This window comes from Pagrus major, chromosome 10 (assembly GCF_040436345.1).
Source record: "Pagrus major chromosome 10, Pma_NU_1.0".
Lineage (NCBI taxonomy): Eukaryota > Metazoa > Chordata > Actinopteri > Spariformes > Sparidae > Pagrus > Pagrus major.
In genome coordinates this window covers 7,612,178-7,634,285 of record NC_133224.1, presented here as the reverse complement: position 1 = coordinate 7,634,285, position 22,108 = coordinate 7,612,178, and the positions used below count along the sequence as shown (strand labels likewise).

The window sequence follows — 22,108 nt, the reverse complement described above, 5'->3', positions numbered from 1 at the left end:
TTCTCCCTCCCTCCTTCTTCCTCCTCTTGAATCTGCTGTGGACAGTGTTCATGTACTACTGATTAGGTTTCACTCTGCTCCCTCTCCCGTGTGTGTGTGTGTGTGTGTGTGTTCCTGTACGTATATGTGTGTTAATGAAATCCCCCCCCCTCCCCCGGGCTCAGGTGTCACCGCAGCCCTCCCCTTCACTCCTTTGAACGGAGAGCTCAGCGCCGAGGATCAACATAAGGGCAAAGGTTTTCGACAGTTTCCCATGTACCGAATAAATTAACCGCCGTTGTGTGGGCGATATGTGTGCGTGAGGAGGAAAAGGACTCGCACAAAAGGCTCCGCTGATGTGTGTTTGAGCCTGGCTCGCAGTGGCTCAGCCCCTCGTAAAGCCCGTGGTCATATTACCGAGCGCGGGGTCAGAGGTCAAAGCCAATGAGCCACCAGATACAGAAGGAGCTGTGTTCTAGCGGAGCTGCCGCTCGGCTTTCTTCTGTGTAAAACATCGGCCTCTCTGTGTTGTTTTGACAAAACGGCGGCCGTGTTTTCTGGATCAGCGCGCGCCGAAGACGACGGCGAATATGTGTCAGTCTCCGCACTTATCATCCCAAATTTAGTCGCAGGTGGTTTGATTTAGAAGCTTTTATTTTAGACTTTGCGACCCAGATTTTACGCCACATCACGGTCATCTGCCATCTCCCGTGGCTTATCTCCGCTATCGGAAAGGATGCCAAGATGAGGTATGACGGGGATGTATGGAAAACACACACACACACATACGAGTATCCTCTGAGCCTCTAAAAACCTGAGATGCAGTCATCGGCTTAGTGGTGGTCTCTCCCGTAGCTTTAATCTCCAGATCGACTTTGTAACGATAATCTATAAACATTATGAAATTGCAGGAAGCAATCATCATTACAGCCTACAACCTTCATGGTGGTTTATCCATACGCTGCAATCTTATCGTGTCCAGATAACCCCCCTCCTCCCACAGGCTGACCCTGATGAAAAAAAAACAGCACATAGCCATAACTGTTTCTGCATTCCCATCATGTTTTGGCGTATTTATAAACCTATTTTACATCATCAATCACCATTTTATGACTTGTTTTCCCAGCCATTGCATAGAAAAGCAGCTTGAAGTGATCTAAAAGGCATTTTTTTTACATCAAATTCATGATGTTCATGATTTTTCAGGTATTTTATTTTCTGGATTAGCCGCAATAAAACATTCCCATCTGTTTTTTTTTAACTCAAATGATTATTTCGCACTATATCACAACATTTAATAATAGGCAGTGTTGAAAAAAGTACCCAAAAGTCATACTTAAAGACTTTGTGTTAAACTTTGGTAAAAGTGAAAGTCACCCACATGATTAGTACTTGTGAAAAAGTCTTAAAGTATCTCATATTTAATGTATCTGAGTATCAAAAGCAATTCAATATAAAAAAAGAAACCTCTAACAGCTGCCCTTAGCTAGTTAGCTCAGTTAGCCATGCAGCTAGCGGTCCAGACTGAGTACCACAATTAAAACATCCGGCTTTCAACGGTCAGTATCATAAAATCACAATATCACAACAAACACACCACACCGCGTCACCACACACGTATAACCTTCACCGGAGTACAATAAGCTAAAACTTGGTACAGCTTTGGTTTGCTTTTAGCCAGCACTTAACCTCATTAAGTGATTTTATATCTGGAGTTTGTTTGGTTTCAGCTGATAATGCGTTCCAGAGTTGACAGCATTTCCCGGAGAAAGCCTGATTATCCACGTTTAGATCTACGATGTGGTGTTTTACAGTTGCCACTCGACATTCCCCCTGTTACTGTCTTATCTTTGGATGTGTATCTTATGAAATGTGGTGCATTATTATAAATTAACTTACCTTATAATTGGTGCTACTTTTAAGCTATTTTTTAAAATGTTTTACGCTTTCATAATAATACTTATATATTTTTAAAATGTGTGTTTCAGTATTAAATCTTAATTTTTGTCATTTTAAACTAATTAAAACTAATAAAGGCGAGAAAAAACACCACAGAAAGTCATTTGTCTTCTCCACCAGTCTGCACAGAGAGCTTGCAGTGGCGGCGCGTCGGCACGTGGCGGCGGTAGCGTGCGGCTTGCGTCACTGTGACCTCACAAACATGGCGGGTGTGACGGTTTAACTGGTGAGGGGTCCCGTCTCGAGAGGGGTCCTCGGCAACTGTCCGCTACCCAGGAAACACGTCCCGAGCGCCCCGCTCATCATGTATGCGTATGTTAATGTTGACGTGGCGTGTACAACACTGTTTCACACGGAGATGCCGGAATCTGCGACCCGCAAACCGCTTCACAACGAGCACACAGTGACGGTGTAGGTGACTGTGTCGATGCCTGTCTAAAAAAAACCCCCCGCAACTGTCAATAAATCGTCCAAAAGTGCATGTTGTCGGCCTTATATCCTTGTCACGATTGTCTGTACTACCACTACTTTTTGATTTCATGTTTGAGTTATTTTTTATTTTTCGCTTTGAGACGGCGACGAGACGGCTTTCTAGGACCCTCACCAGCTAAACCGGACACCAGTTAAACCGTCGCACCGGCGCACGTTAGCATGTACAGCCGCGTCGCTTCCGTTTCTCGAAAAGTGGGAAGTTGTGTGTTTAACTCAGTTTTGGTCGCTCAGGCGGCGACGTGCGGACACAAAATGGACTCTGAGAGACCAACGAAGGTTTGACGGCGACTTCGTCACGTCTTTTCGCTGCGTCACGGCTTCATTTGAGCCGTGTCAAAACAAAAACAATGCCTCATTCTTCACATCCATACGTGTTTTTAGCTAGTAGCTAACAGGTGTCTCACGTCCTGTTTCTTTCCTCCGCAGCTGGAGTTTGCGGTGCAGATGACATGTGAGAGCTGCGCAGATAAAGTCCGAGCTGCTCTGGAGGATGAACCAGGTAATAAAGCTTTTAGCTTGTAGCCTCTGACACGGTTCCTTGTACAGCAACAGTGTTGTGATGGCTGTCATCTGTCACTGACAGCTCTGTGTAACGGTGTGTGGCTGTGCATGACACAGCTGAGGACCATGACTCAGCAGATGAAGCCATCTTCTGACCTCTCTTCATGCATTCATGTGCGCAGTATGCATGTTAGTATATAATATGTCAGTATAGAGGCATGTTTAGGCTATTTATATAACACATTACAGTACAAGTGACATGTACTGATTTCTCTAAAGAAACAAACTCAGAAGTATTTTTTTCCTATGACTGAATAAACAAGTTGTTCTTAAAGGAAAATAAGCTCCCCAGAACACTGTTTGGAGCTAGAGAGGTGGCAGGGTCCGCCACATTTAAACAAAGTAAAACAGTGTGAAACTGTGTTGTCCTTTTAAGGTCAGTTTGTTCAATCATTAAAACAAAGAGAGGCTTGTTAAGTCTTAAAAATCAGTCAATGAAGATCTTTCTCTTCTGATTTAAAATGTCTTCCCCAAAACTACATAGTGCACCTTTAAAGTTGCTTGTAATGGAAATGTATGTTACGTTTACATTCAGTTTTACTCACCACAACACATTGTGAGGGTCCGTAAGGCCTGTCAAATGTGTCGACAGGCCTCAGAATAAATAAAGATATCCACATCTTTACTAGCTGTTAGTTTTCTTCCCTGCCTTCAAAGGAAAAATGAGCAGCTGGCAGCAGGAGTGTGTATAATGTTGCTCATGTGCTCGCATGTGCATCCCCATGCACATTCTCACAACAAACAAGACAGGGACCCGCTCTACTGGTGGTCACAAACTCATTTACAGGGTACATTTACGTAAACACAGTTAAATAAAATGACTTTCTCAGAATATTGTTTCTCTCTGTAGTACCATATTTCTTTCCAGGAAACTCTCAGACCAGACCTGGCAGCCCATGGGCCTAATGTGGCCCTTTAACGACCTCATTAAGGCCCTTTCATCATTTTGTCAGCAGGCATATTAACTCATTCATTAGTTATGTCTGTTGCTGAGCACAAAAATATTATGATGCGGCATGCACTCCTGTCTCTTTTCCGTCATGTGTCTCTGTGTGTTTGTGTATCTATCTTGATGATCATTTCCATCGCTGTTAATGCGTCTGCAGGAGTGAAGTCTGTCAGTATTGATGTCGGTAAGGAGGAGGTGTTGGTGGAGGCTGCTCTGACCAGCGCAGAGGTGCAGGCTCTGATAGAGAGCACTGGACGGAGGGCCGTGCTGAAAGGCATCGGAGGATCAGAGCAAGGTGAGAAACCGCAAGATAAGACAATAACAAACCTCGCTTCTTTTTGTAGCGTACAGAGTATCCTAATCCCAAATTCATTCCCACCTGAGGGTGAGGAAGGCTCAGATGTAGTTAGCAAAATGGGATGATTTAATCTCATTTGGCTCTTAAGTCTACACAACAACAGCGTGCAGCACTTCCTCTTCCTTTCTGTGTTTACTGACAAAATGCAAGCCAGTTTTGGAGGAGCATGCTGCCACCCACTGTGCCTAAGTGGTGCACTTGTTAAGTTGTTGAAAGCAATTTGGCTTCATATTATCTGCTCAAGTTATCGGCTATAATTCTAACCGATACTGATATACAACCACTAATTACATTTCCCAATATCAGGCTGATAATTTACCAGGCTGATATTTATCCTGCACCACTAGTGTTAGTGTTTAGCATTGTTTACATCCATGTTTGCTTGCTAGTCTTCATCTTTACTGCCTTTGCTGGCACTTAGCATACAGTACCGATCAAACAAGATTCAGAAGACTTCAAAAAATGCCCATGGAGAAAGCAATGTTTTGGCATTTCTAGTGATGCGTCCTTGTGTGATCAGCTTCTAACTTGGCATATTACTGCCACCTGCAGATCAGGAGAATAGTGTGAAACCATTTACAGGAGTGTGTCCATGTCCATCACTCATACAAAAACAGATCCATAGTGTTACCAGAGGTCAAAAACTCCACAGGGAACATTTAAGCACAATACATTATGATAATTTAGCCTTCAATGGTTGGATACTTTGTCAGACTGAACCTGTTAATGGCGCTGTCATTGATCTCCCTGCAGAGCAAAGATTAATAGACTTAAATGCAGCTTCAGTTGTTGAGACTCTGCTGCTGTTCACACGTATCTTTAAAACACATCCTGGACAAACACATCACAGGTCGAACGCTCTAAATAGAAGTGTGACTGCACCTTTTTTGCACCCCGAACACATTGTGGATGCATGTTAACCACAGCCGACCTCTGTTGTTATGGTTGATTATACCCCTTCACAACGTATCAGACAAGGATTTTAAGTCTGTGTTCTTGCTGATATAAAAATAGCTGCATGTGTGATGTTTCTGTTCAGTTTCCCTCAGATAAAAATCACATGTGAGCTGAGAAACATAATCTGATCACTCGTGACACATTCGTAATGCATTCTTATTCCATGTATGATGTGAAGAAGTGTGAAGGAGCTCACTTGTGTGTTTTTGTGACAGATCTGGGTTCAGCAGTGGCCATGATGGCCGGTGTGGGAAAGATCCAGGGGGTGGTGCGTTTCCTGCAGCTGTCTGAAGGCCGCTGCTTGATTGATGGGACCATTGATGGGTTGGAGCCTGGAAAGCACGGCCTCCATGTCCACACACTGGGGGACCTGACTCTGGACTGCCTCAGGTAGGGATTTTGTATCAGTGTCTTGGCCTTGTTAAAGTTTTTTGTACAATTTATGACAGAGATTTATTTTGTTTGAGCTCCAGGTGCGGTGCTGTTTACAGCATTTCAAATTGAACTACCTGGGCACTGATACAAGATCCAAAATGATATATTATATAACGTGGGAGAAGCCTCTGGTTCAGAAAGTATTTTTCCTCACTGTCCAGTTCTCATCGATCCCCAATATGACGCTCCAAAGCCATATTTCAATACCAAGTGTCCAGAGCTTTGAGTCCCAGGTTTAATCACGTAAAATAAAGCAGGAAAGATTGTCAGATCTTACAAAACTTTCTGGTTGAGTTGAGAGTAGTATGCTTTCAGTAGTTTGAGTTGAAAGTGTGCTGTTACATCCTCCAGCCAGTGTGTTATGAGATGGTGATGTAGGCTTTTTATTCGAGGAGAATGAGTTGCAGTGCAGAGGCTGTAGATGACACTCAACATTGTTTTCCAGAGGAATCATGTATAATATGATACCCATGAGCCTCAGTTTCTATTGTTTTGGAGACAAAGTCAGTCAGAGGGGTTCAGTCAGAGCTGTAATTATTGTTTCAACTGGAAACAAAAACTCTTTAGTTGAAGAATTCATCCAGAATGGACCCAGAATCTAAAACTTTTTTAACCTGATGAGCTTCTGCTTTCCATTAGCGGCTCTCATAACAACATTTTCTTCAGTCCAACAACTATTTGTCATGACAGAGACCGGTCCTCAGAGTCTAATGATACTGAGAAATATAAAGAAATAGGAAGTTTAGTAGCAACCTAACATCTATCATCCCATCATCTTTTGTATTGCTGAGCTTTAAATGAAATTACATTTCTTCTTTCTCACAGTTGTGGCGAGCACTATAACCCCTTTGGAAGACATCACGGTGGTCCGGGGGACTCTGAAAGGGTACAGTCATATCTGATCTTTAATACTCTATAAAACTATATTAGTTTTAGAGACTGCTTGTCTGGACATTTAGATGTAAGGGGCTCAAGGAGCGAAACATAAAGTAAATAATGGATCCTCTGATCATAAATCCCATAAGTCCCTCCTGAGATTTAATAAAACTTCAACACAAGCCAAATATAAGATGTGATGCCCCTCTCAGACGGCCAAATCTGTCCCACAGGAGCCGTTCTGAGCTGTTCCAGGTGCTAAATTTCCAGTCAAGTGTGTGAAAGAGCTACAAGTTAAGCTTCCATGCTGCATCCTCCTTGTGTATTTACGTCTCAGGTGTCAGTGTTATTTACTCACTGTGTGTCATGTGGAGATTATGTGTTATTCTTCTCACGTGCGGTAATGTCGTCGTTACAGCATGTAGGTGATCTGGGGAACGTTGTTGCTGGACCAGACGGCAGAACTTCATTTCGACTAGAGGACAGTCAGCTAAAGGTAACACACACACAGCCATAGTTTGCACTGATAGTAAAGCCGGTAAATACAGCATATTAAGCTTTACAATGTTTTGGGAAGCAAAGATGTCATAGGTCGACATTTAAGCGTTTGATTACCTGTTTATTGATACCTTGACGCCCACGCTGCAGGTATGGGATGTGATTGGCCGATCGCTGGTGGTGGATGCGGGGGAGGACGACCTGGGTCGAGGCGGTCACCCTCTCTCCAAACAGACTGGAAACTCTGGGGAAAGGTAAAAGAGTAAGAGTAAGGAAAGACCACTGTTAACGAGCAGCTGCCGATTTTGATTTCACTCCATCATTTTTTCCTTCCTCTACAGACTGGCGTGTGGGATCATCGCCCGATCTGCAGGTCTTTTCCAAAACCCCAAACAGATTTGTGCCTGCGACGGGGTCACGCTCTGGGAGGAGAGAGACCGGCCGATAGCAGGGAAAGGTCGGAGCAAGGCCAACACAGAGACACCGACAGCGAACCTCTGAAACCTTTGGTCACAAACAGCGACCACATCTGTCACATCTGTGTTGGACGGTTGGAACAGAAAGAACGCCTTGAAGAGAAATGCACTGGCATTTGTTGACAGAGGGTGAAGCGAGGAAGACGAAGCACTGAGGAAGATGTTTCCAGACAGCTGGAGAGACGACCAAAGAAGAGTGGCCTTATTTTCTTGAAATATTCCTGTGTGGTTAAAATCAAATTCTCTTACAGCCACAGTTAGCGTCCTCTGAGGATCTTTAAAGCACTAAAGCAGATTAAAATGGCCTGGGAGTTTGTAAAGGTCACCGCTGATGAGCTAGATGTCCGTTAATACTGTTATATGTTTGTATAACATATAACCGCCTCTGACAAGAGCGTCTCATCACTGTCCCAATGGATGTGCTTTAAGATTTGAAGTTTCCATTTTGGCTGTATACTGGCTGACATAGATAAGCTTCAAATTGCTATTAAAGCGTCTAAATTAATTATGCGAGCCTCGTTAAACAGCGGTAGTAAAAACATCGTGCTACTCTCATCACATCGGATAACTCTGTGATTCCCAGGCAGGGGTACTTGTACAGTCCAGTTTATACATGAGGTAGCTCGAGATTATGATTTGATAAAAAACATTAAAATACATCTATTTTTCAGTTTTGGAGGAAAATCAATGAACAAATAGGATTTAAACATGCTGTGATGCCGAGGCCGGCTCCACGGGATGTGTTTCTTTTAGGGCTGGGCAATATATCGATATAAGATTGTGATATGAGACTATAATTCATCTCAGATTTTGGATATGGATATATTGTGAGAAGGCATTAGTGTTGTCTTATCCTGGTTTTAAAGGCTGCACTACAGTAAAGTCATTTTCTGAACTTACCAGACTGTTCTAGGTGTTGTGATGCTTTCCTTTACCCACTTAGACATTATATCACCATTACTGCCTATTAACAACAATTAATTTTGTGAAAGCACCAGTAGTCATCACTACAGTATAGTCGCGATATCGCTATCGAGGCATTTGATATAAAATATCATGATGTTTGATTCTGTTGCCCAGTCCTAGCATTTATGAAGTGCTTTTGAGAAAATGTCAAAATATCAAGACATATATCGTATATCTCACGATAAAGCCTAAAAATATTGCAATATTATTTCAAGGCAACATCGCCCAGCCTTAGTCTCAACTTAAGTCAGTTTTAACACCAAGTGTTTAGACATCAAAAACAGTTAAAAAGCAGCAGAAAAGTCAAAATGGAAAGCTAAAAGTAATGGATACATGGCTTCCAGGAAAAATTCTATTTATTAAAGGGGCACAATGTACTTTTTCTTGACTAAATAGTCTGTGATCACTGGACTAAGGTTGTCAAAAGAATGTATATTCAGATACTTTTTTCCAAACCATGTGTTGAAAATGTCTAGCATCTGCAGTCGGTAGTGTTGAAAGACTAAAAACACTATAAAAAGAAATTGCCAGCAGAGACCCATCCTCCATCCAAACTTTGTTGAAATCCGTTCAGTGTAATCCTGCCGACAAACCAACCAACGGACACAGGTGGAAACATACAACTGTTATCTGCAGTCAGGCTGAACAAAACCTGCATCAGCTTGTTCATTTGAAATCCATAAGGTGGTGTGAGTGACTTGGGTAAGAGAGATTCGAAGGAGCTTGGGAGGGAGAGTCAAATTCCTTCCAGAATGAAAGGGCAACAGGGGGTAAATGTTTGAGGGTGGGGAGTGTCTTCAAGGATTGTGTGCTCAGCTGTTTTTCCAACATGGAGTTGAAGTGTACAGTTCTTTTACGGTTGCTGCGACCAACTTAAGAGCCATACAATACAGGAAACTGTATTTTGTGCCTGTTTTTTTCTGCTTCACATCCTCTGTTGTCTCGTGTAGATATAGAACATGATGACTGACGTCTTATATAATGATGCACAACACTTCTACCTGCTGACACTTGTTTATTTATATTAATGTATCATTTAATTCTTGATGGGAAAATGATCAGTATTGGGATATTAGTGCACAATATGTGAGTGTGTAACAAGTTTTGCTTTGATTATCAAAATTGAGCCTCTGTCTTGTTCCTGTGATGCCTGAATAAGATGATTGAAATTGCCTCCTAGTGTTCAGTCGCTGTCCTTTTTCCCTTTGTGTCTTTGGGCTGCAACCAATGATTGTTATCGATTGATACGCGGGAGTCTTTGGATAAAAGATGTTGTCTTGAAAATGTCAGAAAATAGAGAAAATGTCTTTATTTTCCATAGTCTTTAGTCACAGCTTTAAAGGTGCAGTATGTGATAATTGGCCACTTGTTGAATTCATACTCCAACAAATAGAGGGCAGCGTATTACCAGAGTAACTGCTAACTGTACCTTCTGTTAGCTAGTTAGCTCAGTTAGTCATGCAGTTAGTGGTCCTATCGTTGATACTAGCACAGAAGATTTGGACCACTTTCAGGCCCGGACGTCTTTGACATAACGTTATTCACATTCTGTTATAATTGATTTTGATTTTTTTTTCTTCTTTGGAGCTTTTAATCAAACTATAGTTTGAGTTTATAGTTTTTTAGTTTATAGAGATACAAATCTAAAAATGTCAGAAAATGCCATACGGCAAACAAATAGGGGGCAGTATATTACCAGAGACACTGCTAACTGTAGCTGCCGTAAGCTAGTTAGCTCACTTAGCTGTGCAGTTAGTGGTCCTATCATCCAAACACAGAGGGGGCAGCATGTTAACAGGGTAACTGCTAACTGTAGCTGCCGTAAGGTAGTTAGCTCAGTTAGCCGTGCAGTTAGTGGTCCTATCACAGATACTGGCACAGAAGCTTTGGACCAATGAGGGGCGAACGTTATCAGGCCCATGTAAGAACATTTTAAATAAAACATCTTACATGCTGCACCTTTAAATCCCTCCCTTTGTTTAATGTGATCTCTAATCCAAAATATATTTAGTTTGCGGTGACACAAATCAGCGAAAAGCAGCAAATCCTCACATGAAAAGTTGATTATTATTATTTTTTTTTTAACGTATGCACTGTGTGAATATTCATCACAAAGCCTGCATCAGCAGCCACTTTGCACTTGATCTGTCCTCTGTGGTCCAGCAAAAACGCGTCACAGTCGTGGCTTTAATAAATGATTATTTTCCTTGAACCCTGCCTTTGTGTGCTTGAGTCATTTGAGTGTTTTAGTGAGGATTGAGCAGCAGCAGCAGCAGCAGCAGCAGCATCCTCTGGGTGCAGCAGCAGCAGCAGCAGCAGCAGCAGCCCTCCCCCTCCCTCCCTCTCTGCAGCCTCTCCAGCAGTATGCCCGACATGCAAACGGAAGCAGGCGCTACCATTTTGAAACACAGCACCGCCTAGGTAAGATGGTAGATCCTTTTTTTTTTGTATTTAATCGCCTTCTTTCCTGCAGTATTATTCGCACGTGAGCCGCACGGGAGGTAATTACATCGTGTTTAAGCTGTGGTGTTTGTGACGGGTGTGCGGCGGCGACACACTTTAACGCACCGTGTTGTTGCAACAGGAATCAGTCGGTGTTACACTGTATCCAGTCCTGAGCGAGGAAGGGGAGAAAAAAATGCTTGTTGCATTGTATCAATCTGCTATTGAGAGCCAGTTGTTGTGTCAGATATTGTGTTTATAATCCGTGTGACAGAGGAGGAGAAGTGTTTCCATGTGTGTTGTTTCGCCTTTTTTCTTTGTGTTTCTTATTTTTTTTGGGTTGCTTTGGACACCAAAGCGAAACCAGCAAGCATCCCGCCTCGCCGTCCATACCTTCGTCTAAACAACTTAACTTGTGTCTTTTTCGTCTTTTATCTGTTTCGCCTTGAAATAACCCGAGCTGTTGAAAAAAACAAAAAAAAAAAACGTGTTGACTCAGCGTCGTGCTGCGTCATCAGAAAAAAAAGCCAGCTTCCCCCCTCCTCTCCTGGTTATAAGCCTCACGTGAACCCCAGTGTTCATGCAGCAGCAGCAGCCATATGTAACAGAGGAGGGGGTATACACTCCTCCTCACACGTACAGGTCACCGCTGGACCTTGCATCTCTATCAACGTGTGTTTTTCTGTGAGTTGTAGGAGGTGGTGTTCAAGTCAAGTCAAGTCAGTCAGCACAGCAGCCGGGCCGGAGCCTAAAACCAGAAAATAGAAATGTCCTTCTCTGGTGTCATGTTCCCTCTTTGCCCTTTGATTTACAGCCAGCTGTAAAAGGTTGTTCAGGAGGAGGAAAAAGGTGTTGGCCGACCTGTACAGACACACCGCAGTTTGATCTCTAGCTTTAGGAGCTTGTGACGAAGGGGAATTGGCTCCATTCTGCGTTACACAAAGTGTGAAAGTTTGTATTATCGTCAGTATAAATGCCACAGCGCTTTCACTTTGGGATTTTGGTGTGAAATGCTTCTTTATTTGCGTTATCTATGAATCCGCTGATGCACAATTAATAGTTTGGTCTAAGAAAATGTGGAAATTGCTTGTTAAAATGTCCCAGAATTCAAAGTAACGTTTTCAAGTTGCTTCTTTTTCTCCAACAGAAATGCAAAGACGCTTAATTTACAATTAATTGATGAAGAAAAGCAGCGAATCCTTTCAAAATTCAGTTCAAATTCAAAGCTTTTATCGTCGTATGCACAGTTAAAGAAACAAGTTTCCCTGTACAGTGACAGTTTACCTTTGCCTTCCACTCTGAAGGCCGTTTTACAATAAGAAAAACCTCTAAATGACTGCAGAAGGTGTACAGTGGTAAAATGCAAGTAAACATGACTAAAATGATGAATCTATTACCAAATTGTTGACAATTAGGGCTGCAAATTAACCGAAATATCATCGAGATCACAATGTGGCCAAGTGTGTTATCCAGATTGCAGCTCTGTAATGCTGCAGAGACGTCCTGCTCTACAAATTTTGTTCCCCAGATGTAAGAAAACATGTTTGTTTGGTACAGCCACCCAAAAAAGGTCACACCGTCGTGATTTAAAACATTTTTTTTAAGTGAAAATGGAAATTGTGATGCTAAAACTGTAATTCCCGCAATACGATTTGTCTTTTTCACCATGTTGTGCAGCCCAGTGCAAAGCCAAATGAATGTTCTTTCCATCTACTGATCGATAAATCGACACAGCTCTGCATACAGTTATGTACGAGTGTGACTCATAGGTGCATGTGTAATCACACACACTGCAAATGAGATCCTTTAAACTGCCTTCGCTCCATGAAATAGATAGGAAATATGTATAGTAGCTGTCCTTCGTGGACATAATGTGTCCAGGCTGCTCTGTTTCACCTAATCTGTTTATCAGACCTGAGTGGTGAACTCACAGGCAAATGTGAGGTCTGTGTGGTATTTGAATATTAATCTGGCTCCTCATTCATGCACCGACTGAGGTTTTTTTATTGAACGAGTCTTGGATTAGGCTAAGATTACCACCACCTGACTTTCCATCGACATCTGTTCGAGACTGAATTTTCATTTTTGGGTGAACTGCTCCTTTAATCTTTTATCTGCCTCGTCTCTGGATAATTAACGGACGTTTCACACTGAAGAAATGTCTTTCAAGTGTTGTTTTTTCATGTCAGCAGCTCCCCCTCCCTCGCAGCCCTGAACAGACACTAAATAGCTGGGTCAGCTATGTCCCTGTCTGCTGCAGTCCACCCCTGTATTCAGACAATTACACTCCAGTCCTTCCTTCTCTTCATCAGAACTACGATAGAGACAAACATGTGGTTTTGTGCTCACTCAGTAGTTGTTACATCCGTGGCAGCCAGTAGTTATAGTGTGTAGTTAATCCCCTTGCTTCTCTCTAACTACAGTCACGTCTCTGTTTCTCTGCAGCGCCATGGACAAGAGCCACACAGTGAAGCTCTTCGTGGGCAACCTGGCTTTGGACACCACCCAGGAAGAGCTGTCAGCCATCTTCGAACCCTACGGACAGGTGGTCAGCTGCAGCGTGCTGCGACAGTTTGCCTTTGTCCACCTGCAGGGCGAAGGTGCCGCCGAGCGCGCCATCCGGGAGCTCAATGGACGGGAATTTCGTGGACGCAATTTGGTGGTGGAGGAGTCGAGGGGAAGGCCGCTGCACTCCACAAAAGTGTTTGTGGGTAATCTGAGTGGGATGTGCACCACTGAAGATCTACAGCAGCTGTTCCAGACGTTTGGAAAAGTTCTTGAGTGTGACAAAGTCAAAGGTGAGTGAAGACCCTTTTAACATTTGAATAGTTTTAAAATGCTCCCAGTCACATCTGTCTCAAGTTGTGCTTGATGTCAGTAAAATTGTGGCACTAGCGTATGAGGGAAGTCATGTCGTAGTGCTGGTTAGAGATTCATCTTTGTTGTAAAGATGGACGAGGTTGTTTTCTTTGTCGCAACATTCACATTTTCGTAGAAGCAATAAGTAAGTGCCTGTGGCAAAGCCACTGTGATCCTAACTGTTGTTCCTGCGCTCAATGACAGCCAGGCATTCCTCTTCCGCAGGCTATGCCTTCGTCCACATGGAAAACAAGGAAGATGCTCTCCAGGCCATTGAGGCCCTGCATGGCACCTCATTTAAGGGCCGCCCCCTGTCAGTAGAGCTGTCCAAGGTCCAGCCCAGCAAGCAGGCACCTACAGGAAAAATCCCCTGTGTTAACTGTGGAAAGCAGGGCCACTATGCTGGAGAATGCCCTGTGGGGAAACCTTCTCTGGAGCAGTACCAGAGTCAGGCAGCAGTCCTGGCAGCAGCTGCTGCTGCAGCCGCCGGCCTGCCACTACAAGTCCAACAAAGTGTGCACAATTCAGTCTACAACACCTCCACCTTTGATCCCACATATGCAGCTCTCACTGGGATCACCACAGGCACACGCACTGATGGAAACCCAGTGAATCCAGCTGTATACGGTGCCCTTGCCAGCCAGGTTTATGGTGCCAATGTTGCCAATCAGCTTTATGGAACGATGGCCAATCAGGCAGCTCTTACATCAGGCGCCACCCAAATGTACAGCTCGATGACCCCCAACATCTACGGCCAGATGGCTGCAACCCCAGCGGCTGCTGCTGCGGCCGCTGCTGCTGCTGCCTACAGTACTCCAGTTTACACCCCAACTGTGGGCAACCCCCAAGTCTATCTGGCTGCTGCTCCGGGATTAGAGATGCCAACAGCAGCGGCTGCTGTCAACCCCGCCTACACTGTATCTCCAGCAATTTATGGTGCCGCCACACCAGCCTACGCACATATAAGCGCCATGGGAGCAGCGGACCCTACTACAGCCATTTTTGAGGCAGCCAGACAGGCTCATTACTTTGCCCAAGGCCAGCAGGTTGTGGCCGAGCAGCAGTCAGTGGCTGCTGCTGCAGCAGCAGCAGCTGCTGCGGCCAAGTCTGGTGAGCGGGACCGTAGTCCACTACGGAGGTCGGTGCCTCTACTACCAGACCCGGTGATGAAGCCTTTCATGTACCAGAGAGCCAAACCGCGCCGACCCCTGCTCCCCACACCAGCTGGTCGAGCGGCAGAAGAGGCAGTGGAGGCTGCAGAGGACCCCATGGCCAGGTAGGACCACTGAAACATTCCCATGAGTCATGCAGCAAGTCATGCTTTTACAACCTTAGAGGCACATTTCTCACGGCTGATTAATGCTATTTTGCATTTTTCACACTTCTTGTTGGCTTTATTCCTTTCTTGCTACTCCCACAAGTGCCACAATAAACGCCTATGCTGTCCCTCTTCCTACCTAAACCTTCCTCTCCCCACCTAAACCCATTCCTCTCTATTCCTCTTCCTCACTTCCCTCAGGTACTATGCGGAGTACTACCAGCAGCTGCAGCAGTACCCCCAGTTCCAGTATGCCTACCCACCACCGAACGCAATGACAGCCATCCCTGGCATGCCGGGAGTGTCGGCAGTCTCTGCTGTACCCACGATGTCCGCACAGCCAGTCGCCACGCTGGATGCCCTCAGGCCAGTGGTCCCCACAGCTGCGGCAGTGGCAGCCGCCATAGCTGCGCCCAGGGTGTATGAGCCGCCGTTGCCGCCGCCCACGCGCAAGGAGGCCATCCTCCGCCGCCCCGAACTCTCCCTTCACACGCCTGAGCCCCCCTTCCGATAGTCGCACACAATTCTCTGCCCCCCCCACCCTTCCCTCTTTGCCCCTCAACCTCCACCCCACCATCTCCTCTTTCACCCCAAACTTGAACACCTTACAGCAGCTGTACGTGTGTGTATGTGAGTTTGCGTGTGTCTGGGGGCTCATGTGTATGTGGCGGAGTTTGAAACTGGGGTCTCCTCGGTTTATTAACCTTTCTTTACGAGGGACTTGATCAGCGAACCTTGGTCCTGTTTGCATACACACAGTGCAGCCATGAAAGGGAGTCTCCCATCTGTTGTATGGGCATTCTTTGTGCTTCTCAGTTTTACTTTTTTATTGTGCCAGTCTCACACTTGTGCCAGTATTAGACTGATCCAGTCAGTCGTTTCATATGCCTTTATTTCCGCAACCCAGTTATGATTTTCTAAGGCCAAATTGACGATAAAAGACATTGGTTTTTTACAACAACCATCCTCCTTAGGCCTAGATGATCAGTTAGGGCAGCTAATTTGAAACCTTTTTTGCCTTATGTTGATGATTTATAACCAGATGGAAAGTCAGATAAACACATATTGTGTACTGGCTGCATTGCATCATGCCCAACAGAACCAAGGTTGACGTGTTTTTGGAGGGGGGTGGGTGTTTGTTTTGAATGCGATGTGGATGTAGTATGTGTGACCGAGTGCAAGAGAGAGATATGTGCGGGCTCCTGACCTTGCAGCACACAAACGCAGCCGCTAAGACTGCGCCTTGCAGAAAAAAAAAAAAGTAAAGCACACATAATACGTACTGTATTGTATGTTTGGATCTCTCTTCGACCCTTTTCCTCTGTACTCTTAATTACAACACTGGAAGACACTGCCTTCACCTCTCTTTCTCTTTCTAAACACAGCTGCCTACCTCTAACAGTAAATTTCAGTGTAGAGTCTATTCTATTCCACACCTTTCACTCAGTTATTTTCCTGCTTCTCGTGAAAGTACAGCAGTTTAGGGAGGGAGAGGCTGGATTTCAGTGACAATGACTTTTGTAGATATTCTGAATTAAGTCCTGCTACGTGTTCAGAGGCCTTTTTTAAAAAATTGTTTGTGTTTTGTTTGTTTTACTGTAGTTTACATGTAGTAAAAGTCAACCTGGGGTGTGATGAATTGTAAATGGTTAAAAAAAACAACAACCCATGTGTGACTACTGAATGAGCTGTTTACAAAGGATCTTTACACTGCATCCTATTAGGAATCGTGATATGTGATAAAGCTCAATTATGTGCCTATAAGCTTTGAGTGAAGTGCATTACGTGGAGGGATCTCCCATTTTTTAAGTGCTTTTGACTTTTTAATCATTTCAAGGGGAACTTGGTATCCAGAATGAGCAGTGAAGCTTTCTCGCGGACTTAAACTCTTGTGTTAGATTTGTTTCATATCGTAAAGGTTTTCAAAAAGCCACAAACTGAGCCTCGAGGGTTCACGACTATCCGCAGGTTTTTAAGCAGGAACGACGGTGATAGCACCAATGAAACGAGAGATGGGGCAGTGTCTTTCAGTTGCAACCCGACTATCTTACTTTTCCGAATTCCAGACCTGCTTCAGATTGTGATTGCAAAGAAGGTTTTAGTGTTTGTTTCAATCTTGTTGTTTGGATCTGGTAGGTGGAGTTTGCTGCATCAAGATAACAAAGGCTTGAACTTTTTGACATTCATGAGCTTATCCTGTGTGGCAAATTCCACCCGTTCAGCTCTATAGTCGCTTAAAACAAGTTTTTTGCAACTACTATTTGACAGCGGTCTGATGCACACACACGGACATACCCTCTGAAATCACCTTACTGCCTCGCTGTCCCCCCTCCTCCCCCTCCCTGTGTGGTTTTTAGTGGTTAAGTGACTTTTGCATCTCACGGTGTAATCTTTCTGTGTTGTGTATATACAAACACATACCAGTTGCATCCTTTGTAGAATTATGTGGTTTGCGAAATGTCTTGTTTGCCATGTTTGAGACCGTATTTTTTAGAGAGGTATTTTAATTTTGCCCTTTTTTTTTTTTTAGAAAAAGACAAAAGAAGTAAAAAAAAAAAAAATTAAAAAAAAAACATCAGCATGCTTTTTATTGAGAATATGTATACTATAATCATTATTATAATAAAGAATGTTTGGCTGACTACTGTGGTAAAAGAAAGCAAAGGGTTTGGACATTTCCCCTTCTTGTTTATGTTGTTCTTCTCCACTATCTGTTTCTCTTGTGTAAAATGACCACCAGACCCATTTGACTGGGGACCCAGGGGGAGACAGGTGTAGATGCTGGCCCAGCTTTGCTCTCTTTGGTCAGGGTAAGTGTGGGTTGGTGCTCCTTTCTCTCTCCAGTCTCTCAAACTGGGTGCAAACCAAAAAAAGTCTTTTGAAGGGGTTTGCACTTGACCAAAAAGCACCTCAGTATTTAATTCTGGCAAGAAAAGGCTCAGTCCTTTTTTTTTTTTTTTTTAAATTGATTCTCATGCAGAAAATAACTCTCGCTGTGAAATCATGTTGAGAGCTGGGGAGAGGCACACAGATAGAATGGCCTGGGTGCATTTTGATCTGTGGAGCAGTCCTGTTCCTGGGGTTGATGGGTGTGCGTCTGGTCTGGTCTGGTCTCTCCCTGCTGCACCAAATTCTCCACCCCTCCGTGTGTCTCTGTGTCCACTCTACTCTCAGACCTGCATGTGTGATAATCTGTAACTCTGCCGCATTTAAAAAAAGAAAAAAAAAGCCCCGCGACAGTCCAGCTCTGAACTAACTATCTCAACTGAATTAGGTCACCGTGCCAACCTGGAACGGCCAGCGTGCAGCCGTGCGTGAGCGTGGCAACGTGAGCCATGGGGAGGACTTTTAGCGCGACGCCACCGCAGTGGGAACTTGTTCTCTCTCTCCTCACCACCAAGGTAAATCAAAAAACGAAACAAAAAAAAACAAAAGCACTGACCTCCCTTCTCCCCCCCACCTGCCGCCCCTCCTTTGACTGTGCCTTGACCAAACACTCTCCCCCCCTCCCCCTCCTCCTCTCCTCCGCCATCACCACCTCCCCCCCTCTCCCCGCTCCGTAACTCCCCCTCCTCTTGCTGCAATGGCAGTGCCATCGGTGGGGGGGTGGCGTACGGGGTGGGGTGTGGCTAGTACCCCCTTCCAGAAGGGGTGGGGTGGGCTAGGACCCCCTTTCACAAGACTGAGTCCTGTCTCGCATCAGCACACAAGGCGACTGACTGTGCCCTCTCTGTCCGCTGTTGTCTAGTGTATAAAAAAAAGTGTGATGGAGTGTGTGCGTGTTTGTGTATGTCAAACAGAAAGCGAGCATGGATGTCTAAAGAACTTTTTGGGTGGTGTTTGGTGAGGCTTGGCACATGCGGACACGCCCTCCCCCTTCCCCTGCCCGCTAGTCAACTCCTCTCCACCGCCGTATTCGCCGCCCTAACCAACCCTCCTCCCCCACCTCCCTTCCTTCCACCCCTCCCTCTTCCCTCCTCCTCCTCCTCCTCCTCCTCAACCCCACCTGACTGTCCCTGTGCGCCTCTCCTCTCCGCCGTCCACACACACACAGCGCTTTTTCCGCCGCCACCGCCGTCGCCACTTTGGATCTGGGTTCGTGGCTCTGGCTCGGACTCAACTTCCCAGAACCACCCACCTGACCCAACCTCCCCACCCTCCTTTGTTACCGTAGAGGCCTGGGCGTGCCAATGGACAGTGTATGTGTGGTGGCCCGCCGCCGGACTCAGTAACATGACACAGAGAGACTTCAATGTTGGACAAGTCGCTTTGCTAAACCTGTTGAATGCTGGGTTTGCTCCACAAGGCTGTGGGAAGGATCTTTTATTCCTGTTTCCCAAAAGAACTTAGCTCCATTACATCTTAGGTGATCAATCCAACAATTTTCTTACCTTTGGGTCCCTCACAGCCTGTGTGCCAATCAGAAACATCCTATAAGATAGGCCTAGGTATGAGGCCAGTCTGACCTGTAGATTCTCATCAATCTCAGGGTTCCTATAGGACTTTTCTGGTACGGCAGCTCTTTTTTTTCCTCTAATACTGGGATCAGCTGGACTGGCTGGATATGTGCTCTGAGTGACTTGTATGTGTTCTTACCTGTCGAGATTGTGCTGAGATAGAGAGCCTCTCTCACACACACACACACACACACACACACACACGATCCCACACGTTCAGTATGTCAAAAAACGTGTTTGCTCTGACAGCTGCCAGACGGAGTCGAGACAAAGAGGGCGTTGCCTAACAAAGGAAAGGAAGGAAGGAAAGGGAAGAAGAAGGAGAGGAGTGAATAGATGAGTTGATTATAAGGTGAGTTGGTAGTGGCAGGATCCTCTGTTCAAAGCTGCTCCCTAACCTCACCTTCCTGATCTTGGAGGACCCTTTTTGTTAAATGCCATAATAGATAGCCAGAATCTTATTTAAAAAAAGGGCCCTTTTTACACTGGACATTTTATTGTTTATCGTATATCCAGCCTCTGAAGTGTCACTTACACTTAAATCTTTGTTTGCTAAAATGTAGAACTCACCCAAAACAGTGTATGCTCCCTTTAACAGCATCAAATTACTGAACATGTAGGCAGGAAAAACAACGCAGTGTCAAGTCATAAAAACAAAGCAGCTTCTGAATGAGTAGATGGTACAGAATCCTTCCGGCCTCCATGATCAGGGCGCCTGGTGCTCCAATTATACTTTCCTCCAGCCACCTCATACCTCCCCCCTCCCCACACTCTCCCAACTCCTCACTAAAGGCTTCTTCGGGGTGCTTGCGAGTCTCTGGGCTTCCCGTGCTTGGGTGAATGCAGCCACGCATCTTTTTTTTTTAAAAACAAAAACAAAAACTCCCCTGCTCTGAATTCACAGTCGCACCGTACTGACAAGCCAAAAGCTCGCTGCAGCCTCCTCCCCTATTACTTCCACTTCCTCACCCACTCTCCCCCCCACCCTCCCCTGCCTTCTGTGGTTTTTTGGACAGCTGAAGAACTGTAATCCAGATGCTTTTTTTTGTGCGCGCATCCCTGTATTGTGTTGTCTTGATGGGATCCCCACAGGTTGCATCTGTTCTCCCGTAGCAGGTGTCAGCTGAGAAGTTTGTGTGCACCTGGAGCACACCCCGGTTTGGTTTGAGCACAACCCATAGACCATATTGCCTTTTTGAGTTTGCAGTAATGAGATTCAGTAACCAACTAAGACTATTCTAGCTCTTCTAGCACAGATGTGAATTACATGTATCAGACTCTGCTGCTGCTCATCCTTTCATCAGATTAGCGGTAGAGTCGTACCTCAACCATTACCTCATCCACAGGGGGTGAAGACAGCGTGGACACCTGCGGGATTTAATGCAGTTCAATACACAGTTTAATATGTTTGAGAATTATTCAAGAATTGGCATTTGTTGATGCTTCAACGTATGATGGTGGTGTATCGGCTTGCATTACATTGTCAGGTGTTCATATTATTTTGTCCGCCCCCCTTTTTCATTGGTCCATTTTATTATCAAGTATCACAATGTCGCAATTATGTTTACAGTGATCAACCGCATCCAATTCCCTCAGCTCAGAAGTAGCACAGTCACGTACCTAATGGTAACCACAAATAGTCACACAGTAGCTAAGCTTCTTCAAGTAGGTTAATGGACCAAGCAGAGTGTAGTTACATTTAAATGCCTGATTAATTATAATATAAATCATTCTAGTTTCCAAAGACACATCAAGGGTGACTGAAAGGAGTGTCACCTCGAGAGGATAGTAATCCCGATCTGCTGATTTCAAGGAAATTTGTTCCAGCACAAAGCCGAATGGGATTGAGGGGGAGGGGGGGGTTTTAGTTGATGAATGTTAGATGAAATCTTTGCATCGACATGTTTACTGTGAATGACAAATCCTGATATAATCATGAATTATACTGTAAGGTTGTGTATGCATATATATGCCTTCTGACCTGTATTTCTAGACGTTCTGAGGCATTTTTTCAGTCTGCATGCAAATCATGAATAAATTCATTTTTTTTCTCATAAAAGTGCCTCGATCTCCTTTATTCTAATTGAAATGATGTACTGAGGCGACCGATACTGAATGCTATGAATATTTAATGATAGACTTTTTGTTTATGATAGAAAATAAACAAGTATAGGTTTTGCATTTACGTGCAGTGTGGAATAAGATGGTGTGAGTTGCAGCCCAGAGGAACTCTGCATGGAGAGCCGTTCAGATTGGCAGCTCTCCAAAATGACTTAAACAACCGCTTTTTAGTGTTATTTGTTGACAAATTGAGATTCAGTTCTTTGATTCTGAGGTAGGCCTGGGTCTGCCATTGAGAGTCACTAACAGCAACAGGTGCACTGCACAGGCCATAAAAACCTCTCTGGTGCGAGGGGGCGTAATTGACAGCCCTCCTCGCCACTCACAAGCCCCGTTGACCCTGCTAGCGGGGCACTACCCCGCCTTTTACACCTTTTTAGGGTCAGAACCCGATACCCAAGCTGT

The 22,108-nt window shown here is 44.7% G+C and overlaps 2 protein-coding genes across 4 annotated transcripts; both read left to right on the top strand.

Annotated features, from left to right (window-relative positions):
* The first annotated feature begins 2,583 nt into the window (after window positions 1–2,583).
* On the top strand, window positions 2,584–10,718 carry ccs (copper chaperone for superoxide dismutase). The gene is made up of 8 exons (XM_073474901.1): window positions 2,584–2,706; window positions 2,857–2,929; window positions 4,098–4,235; window positions 5,471–5,645; window positions 6,516–6,576; window positions 6,985–7,062; window positions 7,215–7,318; window positions 7,406–10,718. The coding sequence occupies exons 1-8, from the start codon at window positions 2,590–2,592 to the stop codon at window positions 7,563–7,565; spliced, it is 906 nt and encodes a 301-aa protein (XP_073331002.1). The 5' UTR covers window positions 2,584–2,589; the 3' UTR covers window positions 7,566–10,718.
* A 114-nt stretch (window positions 10,719–10,832) lies between these two features.
* Window positions 10,833–21,641, top strand: rbm14b (RNA binding motif protein 14b). Of its 3 annotated transcripts, none has more exons than XM_073474872.1 (4): window positions 10,833–10,927; window positions 13,394–13,746; window positions 14,033–15,083; window positions 15,327–21,641. In XM_073474872.1, exons 2-4 carry the CDS (start codon window positions 13,398–13,400, stop codon window positions 15,637–15,639), a joined length of 1,713 nt encoding a protein of 570 aa, XP_073330973.1. In that variant the 5' UTR covers window positions 10,833–10,927; window positions 13,394–13,397; the 3' UTR covers window positions 15,640–21,641. The 3 variants fall into 3 exon arrangements, with proteins under 3 accessions (XP_073330973.1, XP_073330971.1, XP_073330972.1); XM_073474870.1 differs by having other exon boundaries at window positions 14,012–15,083; XM_073474871.1 differs by lacking the exon at window positions 10,833–10,927 and adding an exon at window positions 11,564–11,632 and having other exon boundaries at window positions 14,012–15,083.
* Window positions 21,642–22,108: the final 467 nt, after the last annotated feature.